The following is a 22,974-nucleotide window of genomic DNA, read 5'->3' as shown; positions in this document are numbered from 1 at the left end:
CATTGTCTATCCTACCACATTGGTATGTAATTTACCTTGCCTCGAGTTGTAACAAGTGCTACAGTCTTATTACATGTATATCCTATCCCTTCTGAGTCTAAGATAGTATAGTTTACTAGTATAAGAAGCCTATGGTGATTACTTCAACATTATTTCCCTTTGACTGTAATTCCTTCTCCTTAGGTTTTACTTAGAAGTAGTCACCTTTAGCTGCGCTCTATAGCCCCTATTGGTTTCCCTATTCCCGCACTCTTTACCTTGACTTTCCCTTACCCTTGCAATCAATACCCTTGACCTCACTCACTATCCACTACACTCTTTAGACTCCCTATCCTATAGTGACGCATTACCGCTCCGCTACCGACCTATTAGCGATCTGATAGCGACCATCTACCGACACGCACTTCCGCCTTTCTCATGCCATAGCGCTCTATAGCTGCGACATACTTTCCCACGCACTAGCACAGTATCTTGTGATGTGCTTTCCCGCGCATTAGCACTATTTTCAGGTCTTTCTATCTTAAGTTGTCCTTAGTAGCTTTTCCCTCGGGTCGAACGTTCTTGCTTTATTGTTTGCAAGTATAGCAGCATAGGCAGAGCATGAGACATATACTGGCTGAGTACCTTAACAAGTGCCTAGTCAGGTTGTGTGTTTCACATCGGAACAAATGCAAAGACAGCTCCTCTAGAAGGCCGGTGTAGAAGGTGTAGGCCTAATATATAAAACCTTGGATGTGTTCAAGAGCGAGGGCGAGAAAAATGAGGCACACCTAAGGCCTCCAGGAGTTTGTGGAATGTGTGGGTCCAGATATGAATGATGATATTGTACTTGGTTGGGATTACCCGGAGGGAAGCTGGAACACTTGGTGTGAGGGAGATCTCCATCAGATCATGCATCATCTCAGCAAGTCTGTAATACCCATTCAATCAATGATATGATGAAAACTGGAGAATGACTTGCCATTTATGGTCTGAGATCAGCTTTGTCCATTTTTGCTGCTGGAGGTCTTTGTTGCCAACTTTGTGTCCTCGTCTGAATCCTTGGAGAATGACATGATCTTCATCCACAAGATCATCAGGGTCCTCATTTAATATCTTTGTTTCTAGGGTGGATATGCTGTGGTACAGCCCTTGAAGCTGAACCTGATTGTGGAGGCTGGTTTGCACAGGGTGCCATAGTAATTGAGGTAGGGGTCCAGGGAGCTGCACTACTAGTATAATCAGTGTTCTGTGACATATTGATGAAAGTCAATAGCACATACCTTACAATCTGGTAATGAAATATCTGGCAGGAGTAAAAGGATTAGTCAGATTAAGTTAAAGTCAAGAACTAAAGGTGTCCATGATGGCGGCCAATGAAGCAAAAAGGTTCTCATTCAGACAAATGATCAAATGTGCACGATGTGCCCTGCCTCCAGATTCATCATCTTTATGCAAAGAAACATGTCAGTATCTGCAGTATCAACTCCAAAATAATCAGAAGGTCCATCCAGTACCAGAAGGGCCCCACCTATGAATGATCTTACAGGAAAAAACTGTGCCTGTGCTTGTGGTCTTGCATGAACTCTGACAAGGTTGAGATCCTTTTCCTTTCGAGTGTGCACACCAGTAGGAACGTCAAAAGGGTGAACAAGGGCCAGGGGAAATGTGTTATTCCCAACCAGACATTCAAAACAGAAGACCAGCCGGCAAGAATGACTTTATTCTCTGTCAGCCGAATGAAGACACAGTCAAAGTGTGGTGAACCAAAGAAACAGGGGTTGGAACAAAGATAGTCTGTATGTTGACACCAATCAACCATCGATTCATAGTTGATGCGAATAAAGCAGTGCTCTGTAATCTGTGTATAGTATGTCAGCACAGCAAAAAACAAACTGAGATAAACATACCTCGTCAGTTCCTTGGAGATGAATATGTTTGCCTTCAGGAACAGTATGCTCAATGAGGGTAAAAGAACATTGAGAAAATCATCGAGCTTGACATGGAAATTACTGAAGGCTTGGTCTGCTTGATGAGCCATCTGAATCGCATCAAAGGTCAGTGAATGTTGCTTTGATCCAAGTTTCACATGAAAGGAGTTGCTCATTGAGATAGGGCGCTCAATGACAGTGGTGAGGAAGTCTTCTTCTCCCAATTGGTGTTGATGATTGTCAAATTTGAATAAGTGGCAGCATATATGATCTGCAGCCACCTGCCACATATTAATATGGAGGATCTGTCAAAGTTGAATCAAGTTGCAGTATTAAAATAGATCATTTTCTTAAAATTGAAATGCACCTGTTCTGCTACATCACAAAAGTTCATGCACAGCAAATACGAGTCCTTTAATGAGCCATGCATCTTCTCGTTCAGCTTGGTATTGTAGTTTTGTGTTGCTCCTTTTGCCTCGACATCGTCAAAAATGTGTGAGCCCATATGCAACTTCGGAAAATTCCAGTTCTTGTCACTCTCGACCGTTTTGTTGATGTATTGCTAGTAGGAATTAGTTACCTGTTGAAAGCAGTAAATAGTATATGAGACATACCCGCAAAAGAGCCACAAATGCAAGGTGTGTGTATCGGCCACTGCCAATAGTCTCTGTCATGTGAACTTCGAGTGAGCCTAGCACAAACTACCAATAGCGATCCTAACATTGCGAAAGTCAAACTTAAGAGGAAGTCCTTAGCAATGCGCACTTAAAGCAAGGGAAGTGACATGCGATCAGAGAGATTGGCAAGAGTGGAATTAATTGCACAAAGACTGAGATATAGCGACTAAGGTGACTCCAACACACCAGCAAAGGTCTGGGGAAGGGAAGTAAAGTACTGTATGTGTGACGGGTCATTTTATCATACTGCATAAGAGTTCAGGAATGTGTAGGTGAGAATAGTAGTGACACAGGCGAGAGCACAATGTTCCTACAGGTAATAAGACATGTAGCACTGTGGAACATGAGGATACATGTAATAAGACCTGCAACTGATCAGTAGTGACAAGTAAGGACTAATAACGCACCAGCAGAGGTAGGTGGACATAGGCAGGACATGGGAGGACAAGATACCTAGGTGTCAGACCGGTGAAGATGAGGAATCGTGAGTGGGTCTATACTGAAAAATATAAGATAAGTCACCTGCAGTAGTCCTCGAACGCGAGTAGAAGTCGGCCCAAGAGGATCTTTACTGAGTCTTTTCCTCGAGTAAATGCAAGGGGATGCGCTGAACGAGTCAGCAAGGGAATCTGCGCAAAGCGCGGGTGCGAGACGCCTTGTAAACGCGAAACGCGCGTTAACGCGACGAAAGGCGAAAGCGCGACGTAGGCGGAACCGCGAGGCGGAACAAGCGCGCTATAGGCGTTAGTGAAGAGGCGGAAGTAGCGTGAAGGTCTCTCCAGATTTTCTCAAGAGAGCTTGTTGCAAAAGAATAGAGAGTCGCGCAGTGGTTGTGTTGCAAATGAATAGAAATTGATTCACAGTATACACTGATGCAGGATGATGGGATGTAGTGAGTAAGTAAGTAAGTGAAAAATCTATCAGAGTCCCCATGTCTAAGGTAAATGTTCCCAGGCGCTGAGCCGAAGCGGAAGCGAAGCGAAAAAGAGTTGTTGTGTTGTAGAATAAGGAAATATGTGTAACAGACGAGGTATATAGCTAAAGTCAGTTGAAAAGATAAAGGGAGACGCACCAGCGGATCATAGAGGGACAGGACAGGACGTGCGGAGGACAGGCGACTTGGAAAAGCGAACGCGAAGGTAAAGCGCGAAAGCGCGCGCAAAGGCGCCGTAGTAACGCGAAAGGCACTATAGAGGCGCGCTATAGGCGCCAGATGCGCGGATGCGCGGATTAGGCGGAAGCGTTGCACGTTTAGTGCGTTTAAGTCGCCTTGTCGTATATAGCGCGCGTTAGTGGAGACGAAGTGGAAATACGGCCTTTGTGAGGCTACTCACAATGGAGTCTCTACACCAGGCAGCGCGCTATGGGAGAAAAGTGGCAAAGTGGATAGCTTGGGAATTTTAGCGCTGGGGACTGGTGTGCAGCTCCTTTCCCCTAGGAAAGGCAAAATATGCCTATGACACTCATATGCGCCTAGCGCTGGTATTATTGTCACAACGGCATTGGAACTTGAGCCCACCAGAGAAGTAGAAATTGACTGTAGGCATAATGGGGGCACTGTTGGTAATGGAAACAGAGAAGTTGGTTTGGGTACATGAGGGAATAATGTGGATGTATTAGAGGATGACACCAGCATTGAAGTATCATGTGGGATATTTTCAAAGGCACCATCAATGCTGTTGATGTCTTTAGATAACTCAGGCTCTAGTGTCAGTTGTCAACTTGCACCCCAGATACTTCCTTCTTCTTTTGCTGCTGCAACCGCTATCAAAGCATGAGTCAGACAACATCTCAATTTTTGTTCATACAGATCAGACTTACAAAACATGCACTTGACAAACTCTTTCCATGGCTGCATGATCCCTGAGTTAAACTCAGGATACACTTGGTTGAACTGATTCCCAACTTCAGTTATACCAACATGAAAACTCTGGATATCAATCTCATCTCCCATAACTGGTGTTGGGCCACCCATAAGCACTGTGAAAACATAACTGGTGAGTCTCTGAAGCTCATTGAAAAACTCTGTGAGGGCGCCAAGGAGCCTGTCAATGTATCTATAGGCGCAAGTTATAGGTGAGCACTGGTATTCATGCTGATATGTAGTTTCAACTGACATTTGATGATCAACTATCCCTGCGCCCTTCACCTCCTCTAACTCTCACTTCTTCTTTTGCCTGGCTTCTTCAATGAACTCCACTACCTGTTGTTTGACATCATTGTATGCTGCATGATACAGCAAGTTGGCTTGTTTTCTCATAACCGTTATCTTAGATGGGATCTTAACATCTGTTTTCTCAGCTGCAGCCTTTGCCTCTGCTTCGGCCTTTGCTGTCTCAAAAGCAAGATCAAGAGTCAGTTTGATCATGTCGTCAAAGAACAGCTTTGAGAATGCCTCTGTTGCCTGTGGGCCATGAACAGGTTTTGTGTTGCTCAATATCTGTGCAACCATGCTCTTTCTACTGGTTATGGGTTGTCGTTAGGGATGTGCTTTCTGTGGTGACGTCTGCGGTCATCATTCTATTATTGTGGTTTTTGTTGCGACAGTTGACTTTAGATGTCATAGCCCATGTCATTCTTGAATTTATTCATAATTTGCTAATGATGTGTTTCTAGTAAGGACATGTATTTGACCTAAGAATCACAGTTACACACTTGTCGATGATTCTCAACAGCCTTGCCAACCACAGTCTTTTGCTCAGCTGTCAAATCAACATCAAGAGGGACATCCTTATAGATGCAAAGCCATTCTGGGAATTTCACAAACCATTCTTCGAATGCAGGCTCCCAGAATCTGATATATCTGCACTTTGCTTGACATGCTTGGTATCCAGCTGAGTGCGCCTGAAAGAAACTTTCTTCCTCAACAGTAGCCTACTTTGGTGGTGCCATCTATAATTTGTTGTAAGTAACATAACCATTATGGAAATAATTTAATAACACGCACAGTTTTTATCTTAGGTGTGTCGATGGGCAAGTGAAATGAAAAAGGAATGAATGCTAACTGAAGTTTATTTGGCCAGGAAGTAGTAGTCGTTTGGGGTTTGCATAGTGCACAGACCATTGAAGCATATTCAGGTAGTTAAATTCCTATCTATGTATGTAGTACAGCACAGGGACCTATATATCATTGATTTCATTGTCATTAAGATATCACAGTAGCATCTGAAGAGGCTTTGAGATTGGTGAGGGATGCCTTTTGTACAGTAGTAGAAATCAGCAGGTCAGCGGTAACTTTGCGCTGTCGAGACAATGGTTGTAATTATACGATTTCAGTCTGACTACCAACCAAGTTTTCTAGCTTGTATGTATTGTCCATGTGCACAATCTGAATATATGTACAAGCTAACATTGCCCTCTTTCGAGGGCTTAACTGCATTGTGATATTACAGATCTGTATTTATATTGATAGCTAGCTAGGTACATAATGTTATTAGTTTCGGTCCAACTACTATTGAATATCTGACTCTATGGCATGCTCAAGAAGCCACTGCTTCTTTTCAACCTTTTATACCAACCACCACCACAGCCTCTCAAAATTATGCCTCATCCTCCTATTCATAAGACACTCGAAGCAAAACAACAAGCAAGTTGTGAAAAAAAACCAATGCCATTATGCAAAGTAAGTTTAACTACTTTGATTAATTGTGTCCGGTGAAGGATCTTCAACTCAGCTGAGGGTGCAGCTGATATAATTGTTGAAGGGAGGAAAATATGAGTGCAATATGTTCGTCCCTTAGGGGAAGCGGAGAAAGCAAATATCCACTGGTCAACTCTAGGGGGAATGCGCAAAGTGCGTGATAAGGCGAAAGCGCGGGAACAAAGGCGCTATAGGCGCGCGAAGCGTGGGAAAGTCACGCGTCGAAAAGCGGAACTGGGTGAAAGCGGTATGCGAGCGATAGTGAGATGTTAAGACGTGTACTGAGATGCTGATAAGACAACTGATGCGGATATGGCCACTAGAGCTAACTGCTACTAGGGCTTGCGATGATTTATTCAAAACATAATAAAAACTCGGAGATGGTGACTGTCTATGATGATGGTGGTCCGTGGTAATGTGTGTTCTGTAAAGTAAAAATGTGTAATGAAAAATGTGTACCAAGTGAAAATAAACATGGTACGATGTTGAAATAAATGATAAATGGAGAAATGCATACCTGGGAACTTGGTTGGACATGGGAAAACACAGTGGGAAGTCAGGCGCCCTATGGCGCTTAGGCGCGGGAAAATTCGCCTAAAGCGCGCGCAAGTTGCGCAAGTGTCGCCTATGTCGCGGAAGTGTCGCCTAAGTCGCGCGCCGTCGTGCGAACATCGCGTTTATCGCGCTAGTGTCGCGTTGCATGCATAGTATTGTAGACTCGGCCTACAGTGCAATATATGCCATTGTGAGGGCTACTCAGGATCGAGTCTCTACACCGGTCCCTGAGTCAAGTCACATTGAAGAAACAGAGACAGGATCTTAAACCCAGTGGAGAGAACTTCGTGTTGAAAAAAGACATGAGGCCACCAGAGCTCAAGAAAGCCATTGCAAGAACCTTACATGGCCATGACTCAGAGGAAGATGAAGATGAGCCAGAGCCATCAGCGATTCCAGTGATGTCGAGTAGAACAATGATGACATACTGTATGTCATTTTATAAATAGCAAATGAAATGAACATAAATTAAGGACCCTCAGATCAGATCTGCTGGAATGTCTGCTTCTATGAAGTGGATCAAAGACGACATGTTGTCTTTGATTGACAAACCTTGCATGTTTACCGAGGCTCTCTCGTTTCAGTTTGTTGAGAGCATCACATATACTGATGACTGTGCGGACAATGGTTGTTGTTTTTTTTGTTTTTGAAGGGGGGATAAAACCATTATCACAAATATGGCAGCCAAGGTCCAGGACTTACTCAATCACACCATCCCTGTTCAGGATGAGATCCATGAATTTTGTGGTTCCTTAGCAGTGGGCTGCTAACATGGTATATCATTATCTCAGCACCACACATGCATATTTGGAAGATATTGAGTACTTCTTCAATGTGGAGGGAATTTCACAGCTCTGCATTGCTCATTCTTTGGGGGAGTTGATGTATCAAAAGGGTCTTAGAGTTTGAGCCTTCACATCTAGTTTATGTTTGCTTGAATGTACATAGCTTGATTTCATTGCCGCATGCCGCACATGTGCTGACAAATCAATACATGTGTCATGTATAGTTACATGTCTGTTGACACTGGCAGCAGAATGAAACATGGACAACCATCCAAAAAACCTCGACTATGTCAATACATAGAACACTTGAATGACAACTTGGAGTATCTTCGCCATCAGTCTTTTGCCATTAGTGATAACAGCTCTCTGTCTTTATGAACAACTTTTATGGCATCCCAACCTGACATGGTGCAAGCAAGTCCTGAACACTCCAAACTATCATTTGATGTATGGGAAGAGACACTACCAAGTGAGCCTGATGACCCTTCCTCTGAAAATGCAGACTCAATTCCAGAGTTAGTGAAAAAAAGAAAAAAACCAGTGTGTATACCAGAAGTGTGCCTTAGTTTTCGAGCTAATGTTGGACAGAATGTTCCCTTACTTCAGTGGATACCAGAACACTCCTCATACCTAGACGAGATGATACATCTAGAGGGCCATGGTGACGAAATCCCTCAAGAAACATGTAGTTGCAAGAGCAAAGAACCATTACTTTACCACTGCCAGGATTGCTTTGTAGTGGAAATGGTGTGCCGTGCATGTGTTCTTCAATGGCATGTGCATAATCCACTCCATAGAGTTGAGGTACATTCATCAAGCATTAGTCTGAGCTGCTGGACTTGGAAACTCACTTGCCCTTAGGAGTGGTGCAGCACATTCTTTGTGCGAGTCTCTCTGAAGCTGCTTGGCTTGTGTATCCAGCTAACCTGGGAGAGACATGCTATAATCCTGAACCTGCCACTAGTGATGATTTTGTTGTCATAGACGTCCACAGTATCCATGAAATTGGCCTTGACTTTGCGGTTGTGAAACGGCCCAAATCCATTACAAACAGCTTATTCAGGCTCATTGGTTTCCAGCTACTACATTGAATCCTAAAACTGCCACCACATTCACACTCATGGAGTTCTTCCACCTCCTCACATTTGAATCAAAGGTATCAGCATACAAATTTTACCACAGTATCACTAGACGGACAGATAACACCAGCACCACACCAATTAGGGTACATCTGCATTAATATTGGCCAATTTTCTGCTCACTGCTATTTCAGGATTGTTATTCAGCTTTTATGTGAATGGTTTGTCAATGGCGCCACCTCAAGATGCTCAAGCGAGCAGGAAGAGACCATGATCCCAGTGGCATGGATGCAACTTCCACTGGTGAATGTGCCGTACTCTGTCCAGCATGCCCTCACCCCGGAAAGAATTTACCTGAGGGCTGGGAGGATGCATCACATGATATCAGGTATGTTTGGAGGCACATTTATTGCTGGGCCTTTGCTAATAATATTCATTAGATGGAAGTATGCTCTTTTCCTTGCCATTGATGCAAATTTTCAGCTTAAGTGGAAACCTGTCTTGAGTGATAATGTTGATCTGAGTCTCAATGCCAGCTCATGCTACTTTGTCAAAGAGACCGCTTACAAACAATATCTAAGCGAGTGTGGTTGTGAGCCACAGGAGATATAGCAATATTTCACCATTGCGCACACTCAGGCTTAATCTGTTCTGTTCCTATCACAGAAAAGCATGTGTGTCAGTCATAATGCCATGAACATGGCTGACACAAAATCATCAAGGGGGCTTGCAGCCACGGGCGTTGGGACTGTGGACTGTGTGAGGCATGATATGAAGCTTCCTAATGGAGTTGGCAATTTGCAAAAAGGTGAAAGGTATGTTTTTCAATATTTCTTGAGCCTCATAGAGCTAACTCTAGCACTAGATATCTCAATATGGACTATCTGGTCTTTTCAGTGATGGTCGGGTTTGCCGTAGTGGTATTCAATCTATCATATGACATCACCTGCCAGTGGCATAAGAAACTATGGCCTCGCATGGCATAAATGCCATCCCGACTGCGCCTAAACTGCAATGACAAGATCATTCATTTTTTTGTACCCAAGTTTCATCTTAACACTTACGTTCAATCATGTCAAACAGCATTCTCGTTCCACTTTTGGAAGAACGTTGGATATACAGATGGACAAGCACCTGAGAGAGGGTGGGCAAACATCAATCATGTGGCATTGAGTACCAAAGAAATGGGGCCAGGAACGCGCCATGATACTTTAGATGATCATTTTTCGGACTGGAATTGGAAAAAGTCACCATGCTCAGTAGGTTTCTTACTGGACTGTTTCATTTGCAATCTCACATATTTGCAGGTCAAAGCATGCTTTGCAAAGTCAAAGAAGCCTCAAGAAGAGCTCAACAAACTTCAGTGATCGATTCCAGCATCATCGCTCTCTGTGTGGAAGTCAGAAATTGAGGCATGGGAGGAGGATAGTATGCAGCCCAACCCATTCGAGAGCAGGATCATTCATAAGTTGTTTTCTCTACTTGTTTGTCCAAAACTGACATTTGACAGCTATGACTCAAGCTGCTGTACACTGCCAGCTGGCCGAGATGGAGGCTGCAGACTTACAAGCTGGTGTGGATGTTTCATTGCATGCCGGTGTGGTGAAAGAAATAGTAGTCAGCTAGCTATAGCAACAAACCTACTAAATCCTAATGGGTGTGAGTGCAGTATGTCAACCCAAGGGACTGCTATTGAAGCACTTCCTTCTAATAGTGTGAGGGAAGAGAAGGGAAGGAGTTAAGATCTAAGACCTGAGATGTTCTGACTGACCGAAGGTCCGAGTCCAAGGATGTCCGATGCGACACAGGATACCAACAGTACACCTGATGCAAGACACCAATGAGGAACACCAATGCAAGATACCGATGATGAACACCAATGCAAGATACCTGATATGAGTAGAGGAGTCCAATGCCGATGGGAGCAGCAGGTAAGGCTAGGCCAAGGTAAGGAGAGTCTAGGTATAAATAGGTATGACAAGGTATGACTAGGTATAGAAACCTTAGATAGCGTGCACTTAGAGCGGTCAAGGCACATCCAATGATATGGAGCAAGGGGATCAATTGCACAATCAAAGACTAACTAAGGTGACTCCTACAATGGTAGCAGGTATGTCCAGAGAAGGGAAGTAAGAGACAGTACAAAACTTGAGTCCTATTTATCTAACTACATGAATGTCTGGAATCGCACAGGCAAGAGTAGTAGCGAAACGCAGGGTATTCGGGTCAATATGTAATAAGGCTTGCAAGTGCTGCAGCCATGGGAATACATGTAATAATGCCTGCAGTTCATTCAGTAACGGTAAAATAAGCTTAAAACGCACCAATGGAGATAGGCGGACATGGGCAGGACACATATTGCGGTAACATATCTCCATATTATACGAGTGAACGGACGTGCATAATATCCCGTATGATACGGGCCAGCGGACCATGGGCCGAAGGTAGATATATCCTCGACTGTGATGGATGGGCTGGGAGTGTTATTATTCCCGATGGAGACGGGTTGGCCCAGGTGGGGAATATGTAAAGTAGATGGGTGGGCCGATGGACATGAATTTTCAATAGACGGATCGGCCGAGGTAGTTGGATATTATGTAGATAGGTGTACCAAGGTAGATATGTATCAAATAGCCGGGTATATCAAGGGTGCTTGTTATCACATAGACAGGTGGGCCCAGATATATATCATATTAGACGGGTGGGCCAATGAATTAATATTATTTTGTAGACGGGTGGGCCGACGTATTGGTATTATTTTGTAGACGAGTGGGCCGAGGGAGCGGTGAAAGATTTATTATATACGGGTGGGCCAATGGTAGACATATATTGCATAGACGGGTAGGCCGACGTAGGGGTATATAATATAAACGGGTGGGCCCAGGAGAATGATAATTGTAGACATGATGGAGCTCAGCTAGTTGTATATCATGGAGGTAATAATTCAAAGTCATCTAATGATGTAGTATGGCATGGAGCCTTGCAAAGGGGTGAAGTGGAAACTCGAGCGAAGTGTACCGAGTTCCGAGACCCGGGTCTCAACAAACGAATATGTGATGTCCAGCACACTTCCGATCGTCTGGTATTTCATTGAGCAATATATGATAATAGATCTTTGAAAGCCAACATCATCCAAGCCTACCAAATGCCAAATGCCAAGTTCCAACTACCGAAAATCAAGTGAAGTGTACCGATATCCGAGCCCTGACTATCACATCCCGACAATCGACCATTGAGTCCCGACTACCGAGTCTTGAAACCCAAGTCCCAAAGCCCGAGATTTGAGTCCTGAAACCCAATGCCCAACCATTGAATCCCAACAATCGAGTATCAAGTCCCGACCAACGAGTCCCAAATATTGAGTCCCAACCATTGAGACCCGACACCCGACACCCGAGATTCAAGACTCAAGTTCCGACTATGGAGTCCCGGATATCGAAAATCAAGTGAAGTGTACCGAGATCCGAGTCCAACCTGAAGGATTCCTTAGGCTGGACTTCCAAACCTTCGGATTTGTCCTTCCATCTCTATCCAAGCTTAAGGATTGATTCCTTAAGCTGGACCTTTGCCTTTCTGGCACTTCCTGTCTTTCCAAGACTTATGTCTACTTCCTGTTATCTCCAACTCCACCTAAGTGTAGCCTACCTCTGTTTGCTTCTACTCCAGACCTTGTCCATGGTAGCCTTTATTCTCCTGTCCTATAATCCTGTCCACTCCTGCTGACCTCCGGACCTTTGGATCTCCGGACATCTTACTCTTCGGATATCAAAACCTTTGGACATTGTAACCTTTGGACATCATGACCTTCAGACATCGTAACCTTTGGACATCTGAACATTCAGATGGCGCAACCTTCAGACGTCCTGTCCTCTGGACCACTCCTCCTATCTGATCCTGCTTTGGACTCTGTCCCTTGCAGTCTCTCCTCCATGTGCTTCCATCTAGGAAGCTTACCTTCAGAAGTCTTATCTTCGGACCCTATGCAGCAGGTGAAACTCCTCCAGAGTGTCCTATACTTCTCTAGAAGTTCCTATACTCCTCCGGAAGGTTCCTGTGCTCATCCAGAAGTCCTCCAGCACTCAACCAGAGTAGCCAGCCTCCGGAAGTCCTTCGGACTTCATTGGATTTCATCTGGACTTCATTCTGAAATTAAGGGCATGTACTCGGGAAAGGTGCACAATACAATATACTGACTACCAAGTGCTGAGCACTAAGTGTCGAGTTCCAAGTTCCGAGTTCTGAGTTCCGAGTTCTGAGTTCCGTTGGCACTTGGCACTCGGCACTTGGTACTCAGCACTTGGTAGTCAGTATATGGGATTTTACATATATCTCACTTAAATTATATCTGTTTCAGACAATCTAAATTTTGCCACACCCCTGAGATCGAGGGCTATCTACATGTTAATGCCCAAATCACATGAGTCCCAAGTGTTGAGTGGTGAGAACCGAGTTCCGAGTTCCGAGTGCCCCGATGCTTTCGGGCATTAACACCCAGATAGCCCTCGCTCTCAGGGGCCCGTCAGAATTTAGATCATCTCAAACGGATGTGATTTGAGTGAGATATGAGCAAAATGCTATATACCAAGTGAATTTCACCATCAGATGTTTGATGCTTTTGATGTTATTGATATCAAGCCTCGATGCTTTCAGGCATTGACATGCAGATAGCCCTAGATCTCAGGGGTCTGGCAGAATTCAGACCATCCCGAATGGATAAGAGTTGAGTGAGATATGAGCAAAATACCGTATACTGACTACTGAGTGCTGAGTACCAAGTGCTGAGTATCAAGTTCTGAGTTCCAAGTTCCAAGTTCCAAGTGCTGAGTGCCAAGTGCCCCAATGCTTTTGAGCATTAACCATCAGGGCACTCAGCATCTGGAACTCAGAACTCGACACTCAGCACTTGGTACTCAGCACTCAGTAGTCAGTATATAGTATTTTGCATATATCTCACTCAAATTATATCCATGTGAGACAATCTAAATTCTGCCACACCCCTGAGAGCCAGGGCTATCTGCATGTCAATGCCCAAAAGGCATCAAACTTCTGATGCCAAAATTCACCCGGTATATAGTATTTTGCTCATATCTCACTCAAATCACATCCGTTTGAGATGATCTAAATTCTGATGGGCCCTTGAGAGTGAGGGCTATCTGGGTGTTAATGCCCGAAAGCATCGGGGCACTCGGAACTCGGAACTCGGTTCTCACCACTCAACACTTGGGACTCATGTGATTTGGGCATTAACATGTAGATAGCCCTCGATCTCAGGGGTGTGGCAAAATTTAGATTGTCTGAAACAGATATAATTTGAGTGAGATATATGCAAAATACCACACACTGACTACCGAGTGCTGAGAACCAAGTGCCAAGTGCCGAGAACCAAGTGCCGAGTGCCGAGTGCTGAGTGCCGAGTGCTGAGTGCCGAGTGACCCGATGCTTTCGGGTATTAACACCCAGATAGCCCTCGCTCTCAGGGGCCCGTCAGAATTTAGATCATCTAAAACGGATGTGATTTGAGTGAGATATGAGCAAAATACTATATACCAAGTGAATTTCACCATCAGAAGTTTGATGCTTTTGATGTTATTGATATCAAGCCTCAATGCCTTCAGGCATTGACATGCAGATAGCCCTAGATCTCACGGGTCTGGCAGAATTTAGCCCATCCCAAATGGATAAGAGTTGAGTGAGATATGAGCAAAATCCCATATACTGTGTGTATTTCAGCATTGTAAGGTCAATGCTTTCCATGTTTGCAATGTCTAGCCTCAATGCATTCAGGCATTCACAAGCAGATAGAACTTGATCTCAGGGGCCTGTCACAATTCAGATCGTCTCACATGGATAAGACTTGAGTGAGATATGAGCAAAATATTATATATCGGGTGATTTTGATGTCAGGCCTTGCACCAAGGGTAAGCACATAGCACAACAGGAATAAATCCTGTTGTCCTAGTATCCTTATATATTGCATATACTATTGAAGGGATGTTGGGGATCATATTTTGCCTCAAACAGACATGATTTGAGGGAGATATGAGCAAAATACAATTTATTGGGTGTGTCTGAGCTTCGCAGGTTCAATGTTTTTGTTGTCAGCCTTGTGTGGGAAAAATTCTAAAACATCAGGAGAAACATAAAAACACATCATCAGGGACTGCATCAGGTTTGCTATGATCACACCTATGTATAATATGATAGATTGGCTTCCAATGTACTGTTCCAGTCCCTGAAACAGTATCTGTCAGTGGTATGTATCTCTAAATACAAAAAAACTCGACATTCAAGGCAATCACTGTGCACTGGTGCAAGAAAGTTACAATCACAAGATATATACATCAGCAAAATATGATTTTGCCACACGGTTACCAGAAGGTCACAAGCTTTGACAGTGCTTACTAGACTAAGGGTATGATTGTCTTAACTCAATAGTCTTAACTTGCTAGGCATAATATAAGCTTTCTTAATAACCATGACTGTCATATCTTCCATAATAATCCTAACCCTCACAGCTTATGTATTATGTAGTAATCAACAATCATATTAGACTATCAAGTTAAGACTATTGTATTTTATTCTAAGTCTGTACAATAGACCTGTGATACTTGATGAGTGTCAGCCTGAACAGTATATTAAAGATCACACTATCATACTACACATAGGTATGACTATTGAAGACATGATGTAGTGCCTTATGATGTGTTTTTGTGTGTCTCCTGATGTGTTGAGAATGTCCTACATTACCTCATATGTCCATGTGAGGCCATATGAATTCTGTGACACTCCTGACATTAAGGGCTATCCACATGTCAATGAACACAGTCATCTAGGCCTCACATTGAAATCATTGAAAGCATCAAACTCCTGATGCGAAAATATGATCCAAATTCTGAAGGACCCCTGAGAGTAAAGGCTATCTGCATATCAATGCCTGAAAGCATTGAGGCCCAACATCAAAATCATTGAAAGCATTGAACTTTCAATGCTGAAATTCACCTGATATATAGTATTTTGCTCATATCTCACTCAAATCACATCTGTTTGAGATAATCAAAATTCTGATGGACCCCTGAGAGCAAGGGCTATCTGGGTGGTAATGCCCGAAAGCATCGGGACACTCGGCACTCGGAAGGCACTTGGCACTTGGCACTTGGCACTTGGTACTCAGCACTTGGTAGTCAGTATATGGGATTTTACATATATCTCACTCAAATTATATCTGTTTCAGACAATCTAAATTTTGCCACACCCCTGAGATCGAGGGCTATCTACATGTCAATACCCAAAAGCATTGAGACCCGACATCAAAAACATCGAAAGCATTGAACTTCTGATGCCAAAATTCACCCGGTATATAGTATTTTGTTCATATCTCGCTCAAATCACATCTGTTTGAGATGATCTAAATTCTGACGGGCCCTTGAGAGTGTGGGCTATCTGGGTGTTAAAACCCGAAAGCATCGGGGCACTCGGCACTCGGCACTCAGAACTCGGCACTCGGAACTCGGCACTCGGCACTTGGCACTCGGAACTCAGAACTCAGAACTCGGCACTCAGCACTCGGTAGTCAGTGTGTGGTATTTTGCATATATGTCACTCAAATTATATCTGTTTCAGACAATCTAAATTTTGCCACACCCCTGAGATCAAGGGCTATCTACATGTTAATGCCCGAAAGCATCGAGACCCGACATCAAAAACATCGAAAGCATCAAACTTCCAATGCTGAAATTCACCCCGGTATATAGTATTTTGCTCATATCTCACTCAAATCACATCTGTTTGAGATGATCTAAATTCTGATGGGCCCCTGAGAGTGTGGGGCTATCTGGGTGTTAATACCCGAAAGCATCGGGGCACTCGGAACTCGGAACTCAGCACTCAGAACTCAGAACTCAGCACTCGGCACTCGGCACTGACAGGCCCCTGAGAGCAAGGGCTATCTGTGTGTTAATACCCGAAAGCATCGGGGCACTCGGCACTCAGAACTCGGCACTTGGCACTTGGTACTCAGCACTCAGTAGTCAGTATATAGTATTTTGCATATATCTCACTCAAATTATATCTGTTTCAGACAATCTAAATTTTGCCACACCCCTGAGATCAAGGGCTATCTACATGTCAATGCCCGAAAGCATCGAGACCCGACATCAATAACATCGAAAGCATTGAACTTCTGATGCCAACATTCACCCGGTATATAGTATTCTGTTCATATCTCACTCAAATCACGTCCGTTTGAGATGATCTAAATTCTGACGGGCCCTTGAGAGTGAGGGCTATCTGGGTGTTAATACCCGAAAGCATCGGGGCACTTGGAACTCGGAACTCGGCACTCGGCACTCAGCACACAGCAGAAAGCTTGATTGCAACACTGATGGCACTGAGGTGGATGAGGGAACACCTCCTGACAGTGATTGAATGCCTGAACGCATCGGGGCACTCAGCACTTGGCACTCAGCACTTGGCACTCGGAACTCAGGACTGAGCACTTGGCACTCAACACTTGGGACTCACTCACCCCATATCTTGGATTGTGCATATATCTCACTCAAATCATATCTATTTAAGACTATCTAAATTCTGATGAATCCCTGAGATCTAGGGCTATCTGCATGTCAATGCCCGAAAGCATCGAGAGCCGACATCAAAAACATCGAAAGCATCGAACTTCTGATGCCAAAATTCAACTGGTATATAGTATTTTGCTCATATCTCACTCAAATCACATCCGTTTGAGGTGATCTAAATTCTGATGACCCCCTGAGAGCGAGGGCTATCTGTGTTTTAATACCCGGAAACCTCAGGGCACTCGGCACTCGGAACTCGGAACTTGGCACTCGGCACTCGGCACTTGGCACTCGGCACTCGGCACTTGGCACTCGGCACTCAGCACTCAGTACTTGGTACTTGGTAGTCAGTACTCGATGATTCGAGTCTCGAGACTCGAGACTTGTGATTCACAAGTCAAAATTTGAAACTAATGTGTAGTATCTTATGTATTTCTGTACTCATTTCACTGACTACCGAGTGCCGAATCTCGGGTCTTGGGTATCAGGTCTCGGTACTCGGTACTCGGTATTTCCAGATGACAAAAATGTATATCATCTTAAATTTGAATTTTCTTAACTCATAAAAATGTATGAGTTTCCAGTTGAGTTTTGAATTTTGAGTTTTGAGTCTCTTGAGTCCCGAGTCTGGGTGTTCAGGGCTCGGGTTTCAGGTTTCAGGTTTTGGGTTTTGGGTTTTGGGTTTTGGGTTTAGTACTTGGTACTTGATATTACCCGATGTCGGCCCCACCCGTCTATGTAAAATTCTGCACTTCGGCCCACCCGTCTATCTAATATGACCCCACATCAGCCCACCTGTCTATGTAATAAATAATTCACCTCACCCTCGGCCCACCCGTCTATCTATATTACCCCACATCGGCCCACCCGTCTATGTAATAAATAATTCACCCCACCCTTGGCTCACCTGTCTATCTAATATTTCCCTACGTCGGCCCACCCGTCTATCTAATAAATATTTCACCGCTCCCTCGGCCCATCCGTCTACAAAATAATACTGATACGTCGGCCCACCCGTCTATATAATACTATTTGCTATACATCTCTCCTCAGGTCTATAATATATGTCAATCCTACTCTACATATTACCCACATGGGCCCACCCATCTCCATAATAATATTTCTCCCGGCCCATCTGCTATCATCGATGATATATATAACATCAGCATAGATGGGCCCACCCGTCTCCATCGGAAATAATATTCCTCCCGGCCCACCCGTCAACATCGGGTATATACATAACATCGGCCCATAATCCGCTGGCCCATATTACACGGGATATTATGTAGGTCGGGTGACCTGTATAATACGGGATTTGTCACTGAAGGGGCTCAGCCGTATTACTCGTCATGGTGGCAGCAAGGCACCGGTTGCTACTAGTAAATCCAGGGGAAGAGGGAGGGGAAAGCGCTGATTTAATAATCTTGTCTTTACCTTGTATGCCGTCGTGTCGTCTTACACTCTGTCGTTTTATGTATCTTGTCCTATATACAAAGGTCGAATTGTGTTTGTTTTCGCATCGGAATTCTCAGAGTCTTACCAGTAACCTTATAAGGCACTCAAAGACATGATATAGCCAAGCAAGTTTCAGTGTATTCTGAGACCTAATAACCAAGCGGTAACTATGCATGTGAGTACTTTGAATTACTACTATAATGATTAAGATAATGCTAATGACCAAGTGTCCGAATCCTACCAAGTACAATAGTTTAACTTGTAATAAAATTAGAATAGTAAAAGGTAGCATTAGATAACAATGGACAAGATTACAATATGATTAGATAGCATTAGATAACAGCGGACAAGATTACAATATGATTAGATAACATTAGATAACAACAGTCAAGATTAGATAATAGAGATGCAGATTAGAATACCGTTGGAATAGCATCCAGGTCCTTGGAAACTTATTTTTATCTTCTATTGTTACGCCATCCCTTTCAAGACCTTACAATGCTTACATGATATTTCCCATGAGCAACGCTATTTTAAGGCATCATAAGGTGGGAACGAAGGCCTTTCAAGGTGCCATCAAATATTATCTCCATCATTACCAAGCCTTAAAATACAGTGTGTGAAATCAGCCCTTAAAATGTATTATAAGTCCTTGAAATGGTCCTGAGAAATTTCCGACATCAGGCATTGACTTGCAGGATCAGCAGTAAGTATTACAATATTGTTAGAACCTCCTCTCACGAAAAATAATACAGACGGTGTTTGGCTGCAGACATTTCTGCACTGGGTCAGCATGTGATCAACACACAGAAGACCAAGATATTCAATCAAAGCAATGCTCTACAATGCCGATTGGACATCTGGGCTCAAATACAAGTCCTTTACATGCCCGCAGTTGCTCCAATCCATGCTATGGAGGATGCTTGTCATTCTGAAGGCACTGCAGCACTCAAGCCAGAGACATTTTCAACTCAGGCTACCATCCCAGCTGGCCCTGCACCTTCCTTGCAACCAACAACTTCATGAATGTGAATGGGAGCTCTGGTATGCTCAAGCCCATGACGCATTGAACAATGTTCGACAGCATATCTGTCTATTCACCCACCTCAATACATTCAGGATGGTGAATGTACGGGGTCAATGTGCCTCTACTTGTGCACGCACCACTCTCGATCTTGCAGTTGAGAAGAAGCATGTGAGCAAGGCTAAATATGATGCTGCCCGGGATGCACTTACTGCCCTCGCTCCCTTGCTCGAAAAATTCAGCTGGACCAATGTAGAGACTCGCATTTCTGCAGGTGCAGACTGGGCTATATTACGCATTTCATGACTCATGACAATTGGCCTTCAATGCACAACTTGCGCCATCATCAGTATGCAACTTCTACTATGTCTCTGGTCATTCTGCATATCACGCACAGCTCTCCTGCAAAATGCGCCATAGGCGCGATAAATTCCCACACAATGCGCAGCATTCCCACTCACACGCCTTGCGCACTTTCTCACGCTTAAGTGCCCTGCATCATGCAGCATCCAGGAGCATCCATCCATCGTCCAACCAGTCCCTTGGTATGTTCCTTTTCATTATCTGACCATATTTTGCATATTACACTTCCTATTTTGTTATGGACCCTTACTTTACATCATTTACATACTTAGAGTGCTCCCTATTTGGCTCCGAGCCCCGGGAAAGCGCTTAGGTAGAACTTACATACTCTCATGTTCGTTTTACACCTTAGCTTCCTACCACTCAGTATCTTTCTACCACCATGTATGTACTTGGCAGTTAGTTCCATGCAATGCATGTATCCATCATTGTCTTGAAACCCTAGCATCAGTCTATAGCTAGTGGCACTATCAGTATCTGTCTAGATCCGTGCTTTTCCTCTTATCAGTCTCAGTATATGTCTTCTACACTTGTGCACCACTTGCACTACCTTCCCCCACTTTGCGCTCTTTCGCACTTCGCTTTCTCCTGCGCGCCTTCAGTGCATTTCTCATGCTTTCACCATCATTCACCAGGGTTGATCAGCATCATTCTGTGGATCCTTGCTTTCCTTGCTTCCCCTTTAGGGTCGAACATTCTTGCATTCTGCGAGTATAGCAGCTAGTCAGAGCCAAGACTCACTTATACTGGTAGAGCACTTTATTCCATTCTGTGCCTGCCAGGTTGTGATCGCCACACCAATATCATGTGCCCTCTTGGATGGACTGACATGAGGCCCATGGGTGACTTCATCCAAGGACAATCCAAAGGTACTCGTGATATACCGTGAATATGGAAGACACCTGGAGTGCTGCAAGACAACGATGAGGGACTTCAAGATTGTATGTACCATGATATTTTTGAAAGTGCAGTGAAGCTGATGGATGACTGGCAGGTCTTCGCATTGAGTGGTGCAAGGCAAGAGTGCAAGAGGCATGTTGGTCTGAAGAATTGCTGCTGTTGCTTGAAGAGATGCAGAGAGTACTGATGTTCTTAACTTGGCAGGGGACATGGTGGTCTGGACTAGCTTCGGCTCGTCATTTTGAGAGATCAGCTGACAGTGAAGGGCCCAGGGCATACACCAACCGACAATCTGCACTCCGTGAAGCTATGGCGGAAAAATTCAGACAATGCTGGGCCAATGTCCCTGCTGTCATAGCTGCTGAGCTAGATGACAATGGCACACTGGACATAGCTGATACCGGTAGCATGATGCTCACCATTGAAGGCCCTCCACCATTAGCTGCAGAAGATTAGTTATTCTGTATTCATCATACTAGTATGCGGCAATACATTGATGTATCAGTTATCTTGAGGCTTGAGTGTGATGTATCAGCTACTTAGTAGTATTAAATGTATCAGCTCTCTTGAATGTATCATATATTGGCAAATGTGATGTATCAAGTATCGAATGTATCAGCTCTCTCAAATGTATTGTGATGGCTCTCTTGAATGTATCATATATTGGTGAATGTGATGTATCAAGTATCAAATGTATCGGCTCTCTCAAATGTATCATGATGTATCAAGTATTGAATGTATCAGAAATGATGCATCTGATGCTGTTCAGTGCATGGTAAGTCAGTGCATTTTTGTACCTGATTTTTCACGGTGCTACCAGCAATGATACATCTAAACTACAGCTACTGGTGTCACACATAATATTCTTACTCCCCTTGGTTTTAATCACTGCTGCTACCATCCTAGACATACTCTCTATCAACTTCTGACACTTCTCCTTAGTGATCTCTTACTACACTACTGCAACTCTCTCCTATAGTTTAAATAACCCCTTTGGAGAATCTTGATAGGCAGAAAGGTGTTTTTGAGTAATTCCTAGAGATGTTCAATGGGATTGAGGTATGGAGACTGTGGTGACCATGATTAGAACATTGATATCATAGTCTTCAAACCATTTTTAGCCAGCTTTAAGGTATGCTTGAAGTCATTATCTTATTGGAAGATAATGTCTTCTTCATCAATTCTTGACTCCTGCATGCTTTTGAGTGGACACTCCTCTAGAATAAAGAATTACTGCTCTGTATGCATCCCTCCCTCCACTTCACGAAGAATCCCCACACCATTCCACACCATTCCATCCCTCCCATCGTACTTCCTTCTCCAAACTTTAGTGTACCCTTGACTTCTCTTTCTTCTAATGGTTCCCCTGCCCTTTTCCACATATATTCCTGGCCATCTCAACCCATTTTATTTATTTTTGTCTTAACTGACCAAATCACCTTCTTCCAGTCTTGCACGGTCCAATGTTAGTACTTTAAAGCAAAGGCCCCTGTAAGCTGCTAAGAGAAGAGACATTTTCTTCTTGGTTACAGTCATAAGATTAGCTGCCTGAATGGTGTTTCTAACTGTTTGAGTGAAGATAGGAGTGGGGATAACAGAATTGATGAACTTGATGGCTTGGACAAGATTTGCAGCCTTGCTATAGAGAATTTGATGAACAATAACTCTTTTGTTCTGTGGAGTAAGCTTGAGAGGTCATTCCATTTTATAATTTTCCTTCTCTTAAAGGTTCTGCTTTATGACTGTAGCAATAGTAGACTTTACAAGATCAGTTTCAGAAGCAATTTGCCTAGTAAATATACAATAGTGGCAGAGAATAAGGATATTATTCTTTGATCAGAGGAGAGGGGCTTGATGATAATTATGTTAAGATTTATGATGTTATTGTTGAGTTCAGATGAATCAGGACAGGAGGACCGACGCGAGTGACGTCGGACTAGGTACGAGCGCAGGAAGTTGACACTGGCCGAATCTTTTTGTTTCACTATGATATTTCTATTCCTACTCCTCCCG

At 43.7% G+C, this 22,974-nt stretch overlaps 7 protein-coding genes across 7 annotated transcripts; 4 read left to right on the top strand and 3 right to left on the bottom strand.

Annotated features, from left to right (window-relative positions):
* Positions 1-1,388: 1,388 nt before the first annotated feature.
* Positions 1,389-2,020, bottom strand: DFJ58DRAFT_661535 (uncharacterized protein; the record flags this gene model as incomplete). Its single annotated transcript, XM_041382223.1, has 2 exons — positions 1,389-1,583; positions 1,667-2,020. 2 exons carry the CDS (start codon positions 2,018-2,020, stop codon positions 1,389-1,391), a joined length of 549 nt encoding a protein of 182 aa, XP_041243150.1.
* A 254-nt stretch (positions 2,021-2,274) lies between these two features.
* DFJ58DRAFT_627450 (uncharacterized protein) lies at positions 2,275-2,442 on the bottom strand (the record flags this gene model as incomplete). Its single annotated transcript, XM_041381137.1, has 1 exon — positions 2,275-2,442. A coding segment is annotated over one exon (168 nt), but the record flags the coding sequence as incomplete, so codon positions are not given.
* Positions 2,443-3,774: 1,332 nt separating this feature from the next.
* DFJ58DRAFT_728845 (uncharacterized protein) lies at positions 3,775-5,039 on the bottom strand (the record flags this gene model as incomplete). Its single annotated transcript, XM_041385647.1, has 5 exons — positions 3,775-3,856; positions 3,922-4,291; positions 4,325-4,351; positions 4,409-4,632; positions 4,753-5,039. 5 exons carry the CDS (start codon positions 5,037-5,039, stop codon positions 3,775-3,777), a joined length of 990 nt encoding a protein of 329 aa, XP_041243148.1.
* Positions 5,040-7,954: 2,915 nt separating this feature from the next.
* DFJ58DRAFT_716681 (uncharacterized protein) lies at positions 7,955-9,632 on the top strand (the record flags this gene model as incomplete). Its single annotated transcript, XM_041384250.1, has 8 exons — positions 7,955-8,107; positions 8,156-8,371; positions 8,503-8,589; positions 8,622-8,792; positions 8,892-9,034; positions 9,087-9,230; positions 9,318-9,461; positions 9,512-9,632. The coding sequence occupies 8 exons, from the start codon at positions 7,955-7,957 to the stop codon at positions 9,630-9,632; spliced, it is 1,179 nt and encodes a 392-aa protein (XP_041243147.1).
* A 1,340-nt stretch (positions 9,633-10,972) lies between these two features.
* On the top strand, positions 10,973-11,491 carry DFJ58DRAFT_842106 (uncharacterized protein; the record flags this gene model as incomplete). The annotated part of the gene is made up of 2 exons (XM_041392784.1): positions 10,973-11,161; positions 11,378-11,491. The coding sequence occupies 2 exons, from the start codon at positions 10,973-10,975 to the stop codon at positions 11,489-11,491; spliced, it is 303 nt and encodes a 100-aa protein (XP_041243146.1).
* Positions 11,492-19,509: 8,018 nt separating this feature from the next.
* On the top strand, positions 19,510-20,004 carry DFJ58DRAFT_728843 (uncharacterized protein; the record flags this gene model as incomplete). The annotated part of the gene is made up of 1 exon (XM_041385646.1): positions 19,510-20,004. The coding sequence occupies one exon, from the start codon at positions 19,510-19,512 to the stop codon at positions 20,002-20,004; it is 495 nt and encodes a 164-aa protein (XP_041243145.1).
* A 980-nt stretch (positions 20,005-20,984) lies between these two features.
* On the top strand, positions 20,985-21,417 carry DFJ58DRAFT_842105 (uncharacterized protein; the record flags this gene model as incomplete). Its single annotated transcript, XM_041392783.1, has 2 exons — positions 20,985-21,006; positions 21,056-21,417. 2 exons carry the CDS (start codon positions 20,985-20,987, stop codon positions 21,415-21,417), a joined length of 384 nt encoding a protein of 127 aa, XP_041243144.1.
* Positions 21,418-22,974: the final 1,557 nt, after the last annotated feature.

The sequence above is a fragment of the Suillus subalutaceus genome (assembly GCF_016647625.1).
Source record: "Suillus subalutaceus strain FC151 chromosome Unknown DFJ58scaffold_64, whole genome shotgun sequence".
Classification (NCBI taxonomy): domain Eukaryota; kingdom Fungi; phylum Basidiomycota; class Agaricomycetes; order Boletales; family Suillaceae; genus Suillus; species Suillus subalutaceus.
Note: the sequence above shows the minus strand (reverse complement) of the source record. Positions and strands in the feature narration are given on the sequence as shown.